This window comes from Eutrigla gurnardus, assembly GCF_963514095.1.
Source record: "Eutrigla gurnardus genome assembly, chromosome: 7".
NCBI classification, from domain to species: Eukaryota; Metazoa; Chordata; class Actinopteri; order Perciformes; family Triglidae; genus Eutrigla; species Eutrigla gurnardus.
The window spans coordinates 28,126,652-28,143,204 of record NC_139921.1 but is presented as its reverse complement, the minus strand read 5'-3'; the positions used below and the strand labels follow the sequence as shown (position 1 = coordinate 28,143,204).

At 45.8% G+C, this 16,553-nt stretch overlaps 1 protein-coding gene across 1 annotated transcript in view; it reads right to left on the bottom strand.

Annotated features, from left to right (window-relative positions):
- The window catches only part of gfra4a (GDNF family receptor alpha 4a), a 119,537-nt gene extending 103,900 nt beyond the window's left edge, over positions 1-15,637 (bottom strand). The window contains exon 1 of the mRNA XM_084012624.1: positions 14,873-15,637. Within this exon, the coding sequence (XP_083868750.1) occupies positions 14,873-14,930 (58 nt within the window). The 5' untranslated portion in view covers positions 14,931-15,637. The remainder of the gene's footprint in view (positions 1-14,872) is intronic.
- Between the last annotated feature and the right edge of the window lie 916 nt (positions 15,638-16,553).

Below are 16,553 nucleotides of genomic sequence, written 5' to 3'. Positions count from 1 at the left end.
CTCGAAAACAGCGAGGATCTATTTTACAGCGATAAAGTTCCCGGCTTCCAGTAACGCCGCGGTAGAGAACGTATCTGCTGTTTTTTTTAAGGGAGATTTGGGGCTTTCAGCCGCTCGCCGGGGCAGCTGGGTAAAAGCCCCCACTTCGCTAATACCTCTCCACGTTTTGCACAGGTTTATGGCCACAGATCAGCGGGTTCAGTAACAAGGCTGACAGGGGGGCTTCTAACAAGTCAGGAGACAGGAAACAGATGAAGCCGGCAGCTCCCGTCTCCGAAGACACGCAGGGAGGGTTAAGGATAAATGGGATTGGTCCAGTCAGGCGTAGCTGAACATGCTAGACCATCTCAATGGGCCCTAATAAGCAGGCTGGGATCGCCGTGACACGACTCGGGTCTGAGGGTTTAGCAGAGGACAAGTCCCGTTCAGGATCACCGGCTCGACCGCCGCGGAAAAACATGAATGTCAGACATGAACAAGGAAATCATTCACACATCCACCTGTACGTCCACACACGGATCCAAAGCAGCGCCCGGATAAAGAAGAACTACATTTCTGACGGCCGTCTAAATGAGTTTTTCCTAAAAAAAAAAATGCTGCCTAGATTTGATTCTGTGCCACAAAGTAACATAATTTCAGCATGTGTGTGTGGACTGTTCATCACTTAACCATAACGAGCAATAATCTGGTTGGTTAACGTGACAGAGGCAGCTTCCTGTATGATTCCTGTTTCTCTCTTCCATCCTCGTCAGCAAGACTTGATGCCAAACAAGCAATAAAAGCTGGTAAAACAGAAAGCCAAACAGCTGACTACTCATCGAAGTGCAGCCGGCTATGTGAGTTTATTCATTTATGATGATTAGTAATGTTAGCGCGCGTCCGAAGTATGTGCGAGCGCTAACGTCGTAGCAGTTTATTTGTCGGTAAATAAATGCGACAGTTCCTCAAAACACAAGCCGAGTTCCCGTGTCTCGTATGCCACCTGCTGGTTAAAGTGCGGAGGGTTAGTGTTAGCCCCGAAGTTACCGACAACAGCAGCTCTCTTAAGGTGTCCTGACCGTTAAGGTGGAACAGCTGTTCTCTGAGTTGTTTCCCCACAAAGTCGAACTCAAATGGGAAAAAAAATGCCTTTTTGACACTTTTAGATCACATCCACGGTCATATATTGCAGCTATTTAACTCTTTCTTCCCCAAAAGCAGAATATGACGTGCTTTGATCAGCTAGTATCAACCAATAATATCATGACATCCATCCATCAGTGTGTAACTTGGGCTCTGCACACAACCAGAGAAGGTAAACAAATCAAAACGTTGCGTCCCGTCTGTCTGTTCCTGTTTCTCTCACAAACACGTCACCATTCGGTAAATACGCATTGTTGGTTAATTATTAACAGCCCGACTTCAGTCAAATATTATCAAAATAATTGGCACGAACGTCACTCTGTTTAACCTTTATCACTCCATAATCTGTCTCAGTCAATAAATCATAATTAAATCCACCTGCTCGCTGTGATGAAAAACAGTCGAATCCCGTTGGTTGGAAACAACCTCGACTTTCAGGCTTTATTGTCCTCCGAGGAGGAAATGTGTTTCCACTGTACCACCAGATATATACGTCCAAACATCACATCGTTATCACATAACATGCACCTTCGACTTATCTGCTTGGACAGTGACATTAAACTGCAGAGAGATAACATTTACTGCACCTCCAACCTTGTTCTTACTTCTTATGGACGGAAGGAAAAGCTTGTTTAAGCATTTCTCAAGCAAATACGTCTCCGTCTGCATGTTTATCTTGGAACACATGGTTCTGTGTGGACAGGAACCCGAATCCACCGAGGAACAGACAAACAGGCCACGACGTAATGATGAATAATTCATATTTTTCTGCCGTCCAAGACCTAATCACTATCAAATAAATCACCAAACTGAGTGCATACGCTTCCATCCATCCTCACGTTATAAAAACTCTCCCAGGAAAGGTTATAAATATCTTCAGTCCTGTTGATTAGTCCTGTTGCATAACTCTCGGATCGACAGCCAACTTTACAAATTGATAACGGGTCCGAAATTGAACTAACATTATTGCTTCTCCTTGAGAAAGTAAGAATAAAGAATGGGAGCCGGAAGAGGGTGACGGTGCCCGCGGACGTCAAGGATCTCGCTACAGCCCTCAATAAAACATTCGCCCCGCGCCGCATCATCTATCACGGCCGTGGTCGCTGGCAGGTTCTTGGCTCGCCGTCTTAGGCCGGCCTCTTTGTCTTACAACGCCTCCCCTCCCCCCTCCACCACAACACGGCTACGCTGTGTTAGCCCTTAAACGGTATTGATGGGGGGCTGAAACCTCATGAAACCTCATGAACCCCCATGAACGCCGAGGAGCGTTCTTCTGCGGCTCGGTGGCTCACATCCAATCTCGTTGGTTATCAAGATCGGACGGCGTCTCGTTCCACGGCGTGAACACGTATCCCCGGGTTTGTTCAGGGTGCCGATCGGACGAGAGGTCGCGGCGTCCATCAGCTTTTACTTCACCTGTAGGACGAGCCACGATCGGCCGATCCGAGATCTACTTTACTTCTGTCTTGTCTTTTAGTGAGGCCCTCGTCCATTACCTTACTCCGATACCATCGAGTGGCATCTGAGTAAGTCAAGTCGCTCTGACCTCCGAGGCTATCGGCTCATAATCCTTCATCTCCTCGACAGCGGCGCTATTAAGGAGGAGCGGAGGGAAAAAATAAAAGCTGTGATAGCGTCTGAAGCCCAGTTTCATGTGGCCACTCGAGCGCTGGTGGGGAAATGTAATACCGAGACCATCTTTAGGAGGGGGGGGGATGCAGTGGATTATGAGATAATTGGAATCCGTGAAAGGTCACCGCCGTGATGTTGGAGTGACCTTAGATCAATGGCGGTGGGATTGAGACACACTTCAGTAGGACGGCCTGAAGCCACGGAGGGGTGAGGATCCAGGATCACACGGAGAAGAGGGGGGGCGACGTACGGAGTTAAAAGCAGCAAATTTAACCAAATGATGAGACGAGGCCTGACCAAGGGGACGAAGGCGAGCCAGCAGCCGTCTGTAAAAAGACTTTTCCTTCACTCTTTCTTTGGTTCGTCTTCCTCCCCCCCCATCCTCCTCCTCCTCCTCCTCGCTCTAACGTTTGATCTCGCCATGGCCCAAAGTCACAAGGCAGACGGGGGTTTTTATATCTTATATTCACTGTTCCACATGAGAGACCGTGTCTCCAAAAGAAAAAAAAAACTCCTCTTCTCAAAATAAATGAGGCTCTCTGAAGGCGAGCGCCGACGATGACGGGATGACGGGTGCCGTGCCAACGCTGGCCATCGCAGCGGGCATCAGTAATACGATTTGAAGGGAAAACGTCTCAGAGTGTGTGTGTGTGTGTGTGTGTGTAGTCCATCTTCCCCTGATGTCGGATTAAGACAGGTGTAGGTGTCGACTGTCCTCCTCCACAACACTGTTGGCTTTTTGCTCGGATTCTCCCTTTTTATAGATGGGATTTACGTTGGTTGTCCCAGAGGGATGTTTTTGTTTTGTCTAAGAAAACACAGATATAGATATGAAATCTCCACGTATAGACATGCATTGTATTGTAGGAGGGAGTAAACCCCTCCCCTTAATGGATGAGGGTTCCACACTGCTTGTTAATAAAAAATACTGGTAATACGATAATGATCCAGGGGCCAAACGGGGGCCAAATGTTTTCAATTATCAAAAGAGATGAAAAATCGCTTCGGCGGTCGATGGCTGGGTGTTAATTGGCTGGAGGGGGCAGAATGAGTGTTATATAATATAATAATATATATAATATATATCTATATAATATTAAAAAAACAACCTCGGAGGGATTAATGTCACGAGGTTGCGAGTTGTTTCTAAATGAACCTGCCGCCCCGCTCAACAGGCATGTAAAGAAAATCAATACCTTCCATACTGATTTATTGTTCCTCGTATGGATGCGGCCGCGGTCCATATATCGCTGGTATCATCATCTTTCCAGCGCTCTGGCTTTTTCAATGTGACTGACTGGCATCCACCCACCAGCTAATTGGACTTTACTCATAGGAAGACAAAGAGAGGCGGCGCTGCGAGGCCCGGAGAAATGGTATTCATGGAGGGGGATTTAATTAGACCACTTTGTACCTTTTTATTGCTGCTGAATCCTATTTACATTCATTCTTGTTACTAAGCTCCCCCCTCACCTTTAGTTTCATGTCCTCGACTTATCTTCTCCAAAAAAGGAAATGAGCACACGACATGTTCAGACCAGGTTAGGTCAGGGGGGTCACCTTGTTTTTCCTTTTTTATATGAATCATAAAACAGGCCGGCTGAATCTCCGTGTCCCGGATGAAACAATGAAAAGCAACGTCGTTACTTGCACGTCGTGTCAATCAAAAGCCTCTAAAATCCCCCTTTGAAATAAGTCTAAAAAGAAACTGTATTTAGATACGGGACAAGAAGGACCTTGAAGGCAGGATTTGTGGGCTTAGCTGAAAGGGAGATGATCCACTGAGCGGAGATAGGAAGGGGTTGCCCCGTCTTATCCTGAGCTGCATATGATAGTCGCACAGAGGCCTGCAGGACAGGAATGTATGGATTGTTTAATAACACCGGTTTTAACTCTCAGCTGCAAAACGTCGATGTCAGCCTCCTCTATTAGCATTCTAACATTTCAGGCTCCGATGTGCCACTTTTTAAGCCCTTTTCACACAAAAAACGCAAAGAAAACTATTGTGTCGTAGCGGTCTGAGGTCTCCCAGAGCTCTATAGAACCTCACATTAAACCCAGAGATCGATCAGTGATCTGATTTTAACAACAGGTCTAACGTGAAACAGGTCACCTGCATGAAGAAGTAGAACTCAGGAGTTTCACGTTTACATAAAAAAAACATTTTTTGTTACGTAAATGTGCTTTTAAATGGCTTTAACAGCTGACCCGAACACACCAGGCAGAGATAGGACAAAACTATAAAACTCATATATCATTTTTTTCACTATTATTTGTTGTATTTCTTTTAAGAGAAAAAGAAAAATATGTATGTAAATTGTGATGCATAATGTTCTCCAATTTCAAAACAATTGAGTGAAAAAAAAACAAAAGAAACTACAAACTCACATTTTTTTTGTTGCAATCAAGAATGAAATCAAGCAACAGTAAAAAAAAAAAAAAAAAGAAAGAAAAATGGATCCAGAAGCCAAAAGTTAACTGTCCATTGCAGTTTCTCATCATCTGCCCTGATATTTTCTCCCATTCCTCTAACAATGTTTCCAGACAGGCCTTTGTAACTCTGTAACCATGAGGTTTACTTGCACAAACGTCACAGAAAAATAAAAAAAAACTGATATTGTATAACACGGCATGTTGTTTAATATCATTTTAACGTGAAAGCGCCGCAGCTAAGCAGTTAAATCAGTGGAATAACTATTCTGGGAAATTAGACAAGACACTTAACTGCCTCATTACAGCCATTAAGCCGGGGGGGGGGGGGGGTCTTGTATCGTCACGTCATCTTGAACACCTTCCTGTTTGTCTGTCACGGCGAGGTGACGCTGAACGTCTAACACAACGAGATAATCGGCCGAGCACGCGTCACGCGACGAGTTGGACGCTTTTCATTAGCGCCTCATGAATGTTATCTGGCACGTTTCTGAGACAGACACCCCGCTGCGATCTGGCCCCGGTCTACACACTCCCCCCCCGTCCTGCACCTCCCATCGGGCTCCGTCGGCTGATGGTCTGGCACCGAACCCGATTTGCTGAGTTCCTCTATCTACACCAGGCGGAACGCCACCGCAAAAAAGAGCTGCAGCTCTGATTAATAGCCAATTAGCTGGCCAGATAGCAGAGTCCCTGCAGAAGAGGCTGCAGGATGTGGATGAGATCCGGGGATCTCTTCTGCCCCCCCCCCCCTCGCTCTCATTTACTGGGAGTTGTCAGGGGAAAGTAAGGCAGCAAGTGGAGGAGCTATACTTCATCCTTAATGTGTGAGACGAATACGAGTTTCTGTCTCTTATGTAACTCCCACTTTTATTTCTATCTTTGGATTCTGCATTAATGGATACCTTTGAGTCAATGACATGAGCCACTTTTAATTAAGAGAAAAACAGGAAATTTAGAGAAAAGCTGCGGTTGTTTACAAAAAGCAGACATGCATAATCCTCAAAGACAATCCTGCTGCAACAATAATAATCTGTCTGGCGTTAACAGTGACATTTTTATAATTATTATAAAAATGCTGTCTGTTTGAGGACCATGGGCACATTTCTCTAGACCGTTTGACAGACGTTTTGGCCCATAGGCTGTATAAATATGACCGTGGTCTCATCCATGGGTTTTAATTGGATGACCAAAACGAGGCTGTCAACATGTTTAGTTCTGCTGTAAAGTTTGGTGTTTTAACATGCAGGTCTGTGGAGACTCGTTCACTTTTAGAGCCTCGAGTCGTCCATGTTGGCTTGGTTTCTCAGCAGCAGGTTGCCATTTATTCCGTCCAGTCAACGTCTGCGATAATTAAAGAGAACCTGTTTTTTTTCATGCATTTCAAATGTCTCCAGAGTTGCAAAGCCTGAAGTCCATTCCCGTAAAGTGGTGATGTCACCAAGTAACAGATTAGCATAATATCTGCCTAGCCGTTAGTTTTATCGTAACCTCAAACAACGATAGTGAGTGAATGTTCTTTGTATGGACTTCTAGAGGAAGAACAAGTGGCTAGAAAAGTCCAACAGAGTGGGCGTGCTGACCAAGCAGAGCACACTGGGCTTTTTGGGAGGGAGGGGCAGAAGCTCAAACATCAGAGAGAGGCTGAGAAGAGCTGCTGCAGCACAGCCTGATGGGAAAAATAAAGTGTCTTTTCTAAGTATTAAAGCAACCTGAAGTACAAGTCTACCAGAAAAGGAGTCGAGAGACATCATGATTAGTACTTTATGTCACCCAAACAAGCAAGCCGAGTCAGCAGAAAACTATTGTTAAACTGGGCATACTGGACATATTTTAGGCCGAAACAACGAGACCGACGAATAAAAAAATATTGGAACGTTCTCTGATGCCGCAGGCTCGTACTGTAGCATAAAGTCTATGGCATCAGCAACACATTAACTATGAATATATACCGTCTTCAAACGGCAGAGAACAAAGACGTCTCTCCGCCCGTCATCTGGGTCAAGAAAACAACGATGGCAAACCATAGCTGCATATTTGTCCAGCTGCCATCGTATCCAGGTTAAAGTCATGCTGAGCGTCCTACTTCCATGTACTCGCTGCTTCTAAGCGTCTTCAGTGTCGGCATACGTACCAGAAACACTCGTTGTTTTTTTAATGTGCTGTTGATGCAACACAATGCAAAGCATAAAAGATAAGAAGGAGCTGCTCAAAGCTGGGAAAAAAAAGAAGTAAAATTATTTATGGATGTTGGTGAAGCATCTCCAGGAACACACCGCAAAAACACTTTGTGTTTTTAATATTATTCTAAAGTCACAGTTGAATAGAGTCACACTGGAAAAACATAGTACTATGAGCTGCTAATAACGAGTACTTTAGAGATTAATTGATTAGTTATTTGTTCCATAACATCAGAGAAATGTCGATCAGTGTCCCCCGAAGCCCAAGATGGCATCAAATGTCTCGTTTCGTCCACGACGCAAAAGATATTTAGTCTCCTGCAATCAGAAATGATTCACGGTCACACACTTTCTCTTCCAACTCCAGACCATTCATGCATTGGCATTTAATTGGCAGTTGCTTATATAGCGGCCAGCTAATCGATTGAGGGATAAATCTTTGCAGCCGTGATGGAGACAAACCTTCGGCGTAAACCTGAGGACGTCTCGTAGCAACAGGACAGAAAGACGTAGCGTACGAATCTGTGAAATCAACACTCGGGATCAGCCGCTTGCTTCGTGATGAGAAGAGATATTTCTACATCATCCAGACACAAAGACGAGGCGAGGATACGACCGTCACCTCCGGCTCCTCTCCGGATAAAATGGTGGAGTAATAAGAGCTTTTATTTTATGGGTCTGGATAATGGAGACGCCGAGAGTTCCTTCTACTCCAGTACACACTGACGGACACACTTTGAGGCTTTAAGCACTGTGGAAACTTGATGAAGGGCCTCGAAGCCTCGCTAGTTTGTTTCATTACCACTTGTCATTCTCTCTCCCTGCCGACTACCACGCCACCTTTTCTCTTCCTCCCACTCGCAAAAAACTTTTCTTTCTCTTCTGATTAATTGCACCCTTTTAGGGCTTTCTCACAATCAGCCCGGACCATTTTTGAAGCCTTTTTTTTCTTTACAGAGTTAAACGTCAGCCTGTGGAGTACAGTGCCAGTTAATGCCATATCCTTTTCAAGCAAAAAAAAGAAAGAGGCAAGGGCAGGGTAATTGTCTCGGTGGCATAATCGTTCCTCAACAAAAGCCGGTGGAAATGACAGGGTTTTAACATAATAAAGATGGCTGTCATCATGGCTCTCACACACACACACACACAAACACACACATAAAATCACTTCCCTACTAGCATCTGTGCTGCAGTTTGATTCCCTCTATTCCAGGGAGTGTTTATCTTCATCTTAGGGCATCCATTTCTCTCTCTTCCTCCACAGCCGATGGCCTGTAATTGCTTCCATCTGCTCTTTGTACATAAGGCCGGCGTTATTACTCGGCAGAAATACCACGGTGCAGCGAGAAAACCCCCAGTACGAGAAGAACCGGCTCAAAAATGTCCCCAAACCGACTATCGGATCTTTTTCCGCCTCTTTTTTTTTGGCAGTCACGATGAAAGCTGGGGCTGCACGGTGGTGTAGGGGGTAGCACTGTCGCCTCACAGCGAGAGGGTCCCGGGTTCGATTCCCGGGTCGGGTTCGAGTTCGGGTTCCTTCTGTGTTGAGTTTGCATGTTCTCTCTGTGTGAGCGTGGGTTCTCCGGCTTCCTCCCACAGTCCAAAGACATGCAGGATGGGGATAGGTTAATTGATGACTCTAAATTGCCTGTAGGTGTGAATGCTTGCCTGTCTCTACATATCGGCCCTGCGATAGACTGGAGTCCTGTCCAGGTGAACCCTGCCTTCACCCAATGACAGCTGGGATCGGGATCCAGCCCCCCCGTGACCCTGAATACAGGATAAGCGGTAGACAATGGATGGATGGATGGATGGATGGATGGATGGATGGACGGACGATGAAAGCTGACTAACGCTGCATTCGTTTAAAGAAAAAAGAAAACATATTTAAGCCAAAAGGCATTATCTCAGCGAGGAGGCAGTTGACAAATGAAATCACTTAAATCAAACAGACGAGATGGATCGAGTGTCAAACTGATATCTGGATCCGGGTGCAGATTGAGGCCAGAATCGTCTACTATATTTTGAGAGGGGGGTTGTTTTACCCGCATAAACAAGAAAAACAGGGAAGTGTAAATGAAATTCAAGAGGGGGGGGGGGGGGGGGCAGCACAGTAAATCTGAGACTTCCACACTGAGCCGACGCACCGGGGATCTAAAAGAGCAACTCGGCTCTGCAGAGGATACATATCTGCTCTCCGTTAGATGCCCGTCGACAGCTGCAGCCTCACAGAAGAAAAAATATATAAATCCCCCCCCCCCTCTCGCTGTCACACACGGCTTATTCACATTCACATCCTCCTCCTCCCCACCATGTTTGCTCCTGTAATTCCCCGACACCGTTCCCTGCTTTCTCCCTCCGTCGGAGGGGAATTTAAAAAGGCACAGAGAAAGTTATCCACGCCATAAGAGGAATCCAGAAAACTGTGCAACGTTTGCTACAGGGGGGGGGGAGAGGGATGAGTATGAATTATACATGTGTAGGGGTGGTGAGGTGGTGGGGGCTCCACATTTGTTAGAATAAATGCATAAAGCACATACTTGCACACAAAAAACCCATAATATTATCTGTCATAATCCAAGGTTACCAAACATGCGAGGAGCAGATTATTCATCCGCATACGAAACGCAGCGATGAGCAAAGAAGTGCTGAGAGCGACAGACCGAGTGCTTCTCTCTGTGTGGGGTTCCTTCATTAGGAAGCTATTTGCGTGGAGAGCGACTGTCACTCTGCACTTTTTTTTCAGTACTGTTTTCACGGTACTGAGTTTTCTGCAGCAGGAGGAAGCTGTCTTTCTGCTCGCGTACGTCACGCTGTCTGCTCAACGCCAAGAAAAAGCAGCCGGACGACGTTGGCAACGAGAAACGTTGCAGCAAAGAGGCAGATATTCTTAGCAGGATAATAAAAGGAGAGTGAATAAATGCTAATTTGTCTCCATGTCGGCTTGGTGTGTAAATATGTAACGGCTTGGTAGCATGTTAGACATAAATACTTAAGGTCCCAGTCGGCAAGTCCGGCGGTTGGAGGGCACTCTGTCAGGTTTTAATGTTTACAACTCTCAGGCTCCTCCCCCACAACCACCGAGCTCCTCACGGGGACCGTCGCCATCTTTCTTTTTTTCCTTCTTTTCCACCAATGTTTTCTTTTCCTTCGTTGTTTTGGACCTCCTCGTTTGGGTTTTTAACCAGGAATTGGAAGCTTGTTGCTTCTTCCCTCCACCTCCCCCCTGTGATAGTGGAACGACCTGAGGGGGGAGGGGCTCTGTGTGTGCACGAACACAGCCCTGCGTGCTGATAGGACATCTGTCGATGTTTGCAAAACAAACAGGCTCTACGTGCACGTAGAGGCACGCTCTTTTTTTCTAAAACCGGATGATTTATGTTGTTCTATCGGAGCGTAGTGTCGGCTTCAGTGGATATGATCAAAAACATGTTGCCGACTGGGACTTTAACCAGTTAATGTTCTATCAAGCAGTTTCTTCTGCCCCCTTGTGGACAAAATAAATACATTTATACATCTTTAAGAAAAAAAACATCCTTCGTTGCTGTGCCCCGTTTTGATTGATTTTTGGTTATGAACTTGAACTATTTAGTCCATAGTTTCAAACTTCTCAAATCCAACACCATGTGATGCACCGATCAAAGTTTTTGTCCCCTGGTTACGGTCGTCAAGGAGATATTTTCCCATTATTGTATAAAATTATTATTATTATGACTTTTTAACGTAATAACATGAATTGGATAATTTAATATGCAACATCAACATTTTAAGGCAGCATGCCCCACATATAACCACCACTTGCCACACCCTTATATGGGCGTATGCACACACCCACACAACAGTTGTATATTTAATTAATGCTTCAATATAAACAGAAATATTCAACTTTAATGCAAATTTGCTGACATGTAGCCTACAAACACTGTTGGGCATGTCGAGCAGTAAGAATAATCATAATGCATTTTATTCATTGGAGCCTTTCAGGACACTCAAGGTCACCTTACAGTAAAAACAGATCAATCATTAAAACTAAAGTAAGAACAGGAAGATGCTTAAAGCTGGTTTGGTGGGTTTTTAGGAGGGATTTGAAGTAAAAACAAACTAGGATGATGGAACGGCATCATCAATCATGGCAATATTAGAAAGACATGACGTCTATAGCCAAAACTTGACAACATCGTTAGTACCGCCCCCTGGCTCTGATTGGCTAATCATCAGTCCCCCTTTGGCACCAACTGGTGGAAGCAAGAAATCGCCAGTCGACTTCAAAGATCACAAATTAGCTCTCCGATGCTGCGCTCGAAGGAAAAGACGAGAGATCACGCGTCCCTGGAAGAAAGTCAAGAAGAAAAAAACCTCCACAAAAGCCTGGAATTCAGTCTTCATGAAGCGATTCTTCTTTTTCTGAAAGATGAGAACATTCTCCTGCGGGGAATAATAAAGCCAAGTACGGAAGCACTACTTCAAAAATCTATTCGACTGGACGGGAAAGTTAATCAATAAATAATTACCGAGTGAAGAATGGTAATCAGCAGTCAGCTTACGCTCAGCTGTAGTCTTTGCACTGTAATTACTTTTTGGGTAACTTTTCTCTGGAGTCCTTAAAAATATGAAATATGAAATAGAAATGGCTCCTTAGAGCCAGAGAATGATTTAAAAACGCTTTTTCCCCCGATAACAAACAACCAAACCGTGACCGGCTACAGTAGAGAAGGACTGCTGAATAATAATAATAAAGCTTTTCTTTAGGAACTTAAATATATTTGTATAAAATTATACCTTTAAGTTTGATGAGTTCTCCAAAAAAAAAAGCATCCAATTGAAATGTCGGCGTTTGAAAGGTTTAATTGCTTGATGTTAGAATCGCCTCATCGTGTCCTTCTTCCCTCCGACTGGATGTAACTACCGTGATGACAGATACCATTTTGAAACAAATTACACATAATCGTCTGTTTGCAGCAAACAGGCTGATAGAAAAATCAACAGTGTGCCGGGCCTCTTCATCGGACACGATCCCGGCTTCCCCGCCCGACGGATCTGATCTACAGCCGCGGGGGTTCACCTTTGTGGAAGGACCCCTGCAGGTTTAGCACATCCTCAAATCGTTCACACCTTCCTGCCGCCGCCGCCGCCTCGAACCAATCACCGCAATGTCACGCTGGGAAAATACGTGGTAGTGGGACGCTTATATTCACAAATATAAAAAAGTAGGCTGCATTCACTCCACTTAAGACAGAATACATGCAAAAAAATGGTCAACTAATTACAGTAATGATCGAAAAATGTTCAGAGCAGTGCGGGCGGATAATCACTGGAGCATGACAACACAGCAGTAAATATGCTAATTTCAATAGAGATGCAGTTTACTCCGAAGAGTTAACGAAATGCAACAACGCAGCACGCTAATCTCGCATGCATCCACTCCACCAGAGAAAGAGACGTTCATTAGAGCAGACGGGTATTACTGCGGCCCTGAACACCACGGGCATTTGGGTTTTTAAAGGCTTGTTTGGCCTGACGAGATGGAGACCAGCGTGTTTCGGATTTGCAAGCAGGACGCAAACACATCACGGATAGCCGAAAGGTCGGAGGGTCGGCCTTTCAAACGTACAGCTCGCACCCCGGGAGACAGACTGTTGTTGAGTGCTCAAGGGCACTTCGGGCAAGCCTTCGCTGAAGGAGCTGATGCTGCCTTCAGGTGCTCCACGAAAGGCTCCAATTTCCCATCTCGCCGTCTCGCCGTCACGTCTCCCGCAGCCGGATTTTAAGAAGCAAAACTCCCAACGTTTTGTGTTCGCCGCCTCGATCCCCCTGAAGAGTCGCTCAGGTGCACTCGACTCCAACCGTTACTGACAAGTCACTTTAAGACTCATTCTGCCCCCCCCCTTCCCTCCGTGGATTCTAACCGACCACCTCCGTCTTCCCATCTTCAAACCTTCAGGCTAAATCTGCTTCGTTTGCTTTGATCGCCTCCCTCCTCCCCCCTCCTCCATGTGTGGCTGATGGACGGGATCGAGAGGCCCTGGGTGAGAGACTCTCTGCCATTTTGACACATCTCTTTGACAAGGTGAGAATATCTATGGAGGGAAGAATTGGACTTACTTTCCCTCCCCCTCCCTCATCCTCCTTCCACTTACCCACCCAGCTCATATCCTGAATGACAGCACAGCACTGTGACACGTGTTTTTTTTTTACATAGAATGTGAAATATGAGGGACGACAGACATGAGAGCATCACTTCCTTCAGGGGGGGGGGGGGTCAAGGTGGTGGAACAGCTTCGTCTGGGAACCCCTCAGTACTTCCAAGCATGCAAAGGCTGCTTTTGGCCGCCGATCACAACCACAGCAAGATGTGGAGCCGCCATCAGCGAGGCTAAATCTCACCGATCCCTCCGACGTACGTCCCGTCTTCCAAAGCCTGCGTTTGCTCTGCAGGAAGCTTTTTTTTTTCTCTTTCCATTTTTTTTTAACAGAATAGAAGCAGAAAAATCAGAAAAAAAGTATTTTTTTTTCACACCACTGATGCATTTTATATTAGATCATCAGAAAACAGCTCTGACATTAGAAAACGACTCGCACCAGCTGGCACGAAGAGAAGCGTGCAGGTAACATGATTAATAGATTAGAGTGTGTGTGTGTGTGTGTGTGTGTGTGTGTGTGTGTGTGTGTGTGTGTGTGCTGCTCAATGATTTCATTGTTAAGATTGGATCCTTCACACCACACTTTGGGCAGTTCCATGCTTCTTATGCACACACACACACGCGCGCGCACAAAACGCCACATGCACGCGCGCACACGCCAGTCTGCTCATCCCCCAACATACACGCACCGACACACACAATTCACCTGCAGAGCGCGCACGCCTATGACCACACAGGCGCGCGCACGCACAACCACGTTGACACACACTTGTCTGCATTGGCATTTTCACAGGCGACGTGAGGGACCGGTGGTGCTGGTGGTGGACCCGGTTTTTGGTAGCGAACCCGTTATTCGGGTCCTCTAATCTCACGTGATTATGCCGCGTGCGTGTCGGCTGCGGGGCGACACGCGCATCCGTGCACGAGGCTGAGAAAGGGACACGCAAGCATCTGGCGCCGCTTTATTTACAGCCAGTCACTCAGATCCGCGTGTGTGTGTGTGTGTGTGTGTGTGTGTGTGTGTGTGTGCGTGCGTGCGTGCGTGTGTGTGGTCCTTTATAAAACCAGGATCCAGGACCCTGTAGCGCATCCGATCACACCACATCAACACAACCGGCTGCTCTTGCAGGAATATAAAAGATATATCGCATCATGCAACTTTGACACACACACACACACACACACACACACACACACACACACACACACACACACACACACACACACACACACACACACACACACACACACACACACAAGCCCGAAACGCAGCGTTCATCCGCAGAACGACACGTTCATTTTTCTTCTTCTTTTTTTTTTTGCACACAAGTTCAACTACAATCACATCCCAAGTGTTGTTAAACTCACCGATGAGAGCCAGCTGCAAGAAGTAGAGTCCGAGGAAGTCCATTATGGAGTGCGACATTAATTCAAATCCCGAGAAGAGGGGCGAGAGTAATAATGATAATAAAAAAATAATTAAAAAGCCCCTCTGTTGGTTGGAAATTGGCACCGAAAGAATCGCAGCTATATCTCAAGTGATGACTGGTCACTGACGCGGACGCCGGAATTCACAGCATCGCAGAGCATCATTTTTTAACAGTCAAACTTTTGTCGTGGAGGGAGAGAGAGAGAGGGAGAAAACGCGTTTACAGCTGCGCCAAAATCAAGCCTTCCAAAAAAAATCAATGCAACACCGAGGAGAGGAACGTAAAAACAGTTTGCTCCTGAGGTGGAATCAACCGGATCCCCGTCCCCCGTTCCTCCTCTTTGCCTCCACCTGCGCGCCAGTCTGGGAGAGAAACAACTGCGGATGAATCACACGAGAGGCGCGTTGCATGCGCGCGCTCCGACTCCGACCCGCGACTCGCACGGTTCCTCTTCTTCTTCTTCTTCTTTCCCTGTGTGATCCCGTCTCTGCTCCCAGGCGGGTCCTGGCCGGAGATGATGCTCAGTCAGCCCCAGCTCGTTTAAAGGGAAAAAAAAAGAAAAGAAAAAAAATCCAATCTTGGCCAAAGTTGAAATAGGACAAGTTAAATCGATAGGCTATTTCATACCGCCATAAAATGGAAACAATAAAGCCTGCGTAAAAAAAATGGTGCATAGGGGTGGGTGGACCATCCACACTTGTGTGTGAAAGAGGAGGTTACCCCCCCCCCCCCCCCCCCCCTAAAAAAAAAAACAAAGAGAAACTACACTTGCATTAGAATTATTGATTTTGTGGAAGTTGTGCAAATATTTTCGGGGCCCTACAGGAGAGGAGACAGAAAATAGACCCCACAGAGTCACTTAATGGTGGAAATGAAGAGAGCATCTTGCAGCCAGCGTGGTGTGTTTGAGGCTACCTGCTGTGGAAATGTGCTCACGCTGGTCTCCTCACAGAGCAGCAGAACAAGGAAGGATCTATTTTCATCTGGGTTTCGGGGACAGAGGTCTGATGAACGTACTTTTAGAGACACAGCCTACTTCTCAGCTAGAAGACATATAGGAGAGAAAACCTGTGGAAGCGGCGCTCCATAAATCATGGAGAATGTTTAAATGCTTCGACAGCTGTTGTGAACGCTTATTTTTCTTTCTTGGTTGAAAGCCGTTACACTCTGAATGAGAAATTCATTTTTGAGCGGTTGTTTTTTTGCCTCCTCGGGCTTATTTTTGGAAGTTTTTTTAAACAGCATCTCAGGGACACTTTCATCCAAAAAGCGCGTTTGTGCAATACGTAAAAAAAAAGAAAGAAAAAGGGCTGACACTCACATACGTGGGAAGGATCACATGGTGCTTTTCGTAAAAAAACAAAAAAAAAAAAAAAGCTGCACAACCTTAAACTCTGGGTTTGGTGTGTGTGGGCAGTGATGCTGCTACTGAGAGAAGGAAGGTTGAGAGAAGATTCTGCAGCAGCAAGTGTTTTTTAAACTTTCAGTGCAGCTTGCAGCAAGTTGTCTTTAGCCTGAAGCCTCACTTTTTATCATTTATTGATCAGAACGCATGTATGATAACCACAGCTGCAACTCATAGTTGACTAGTCAATTAGTCGATTGAAAAATTCATTGAC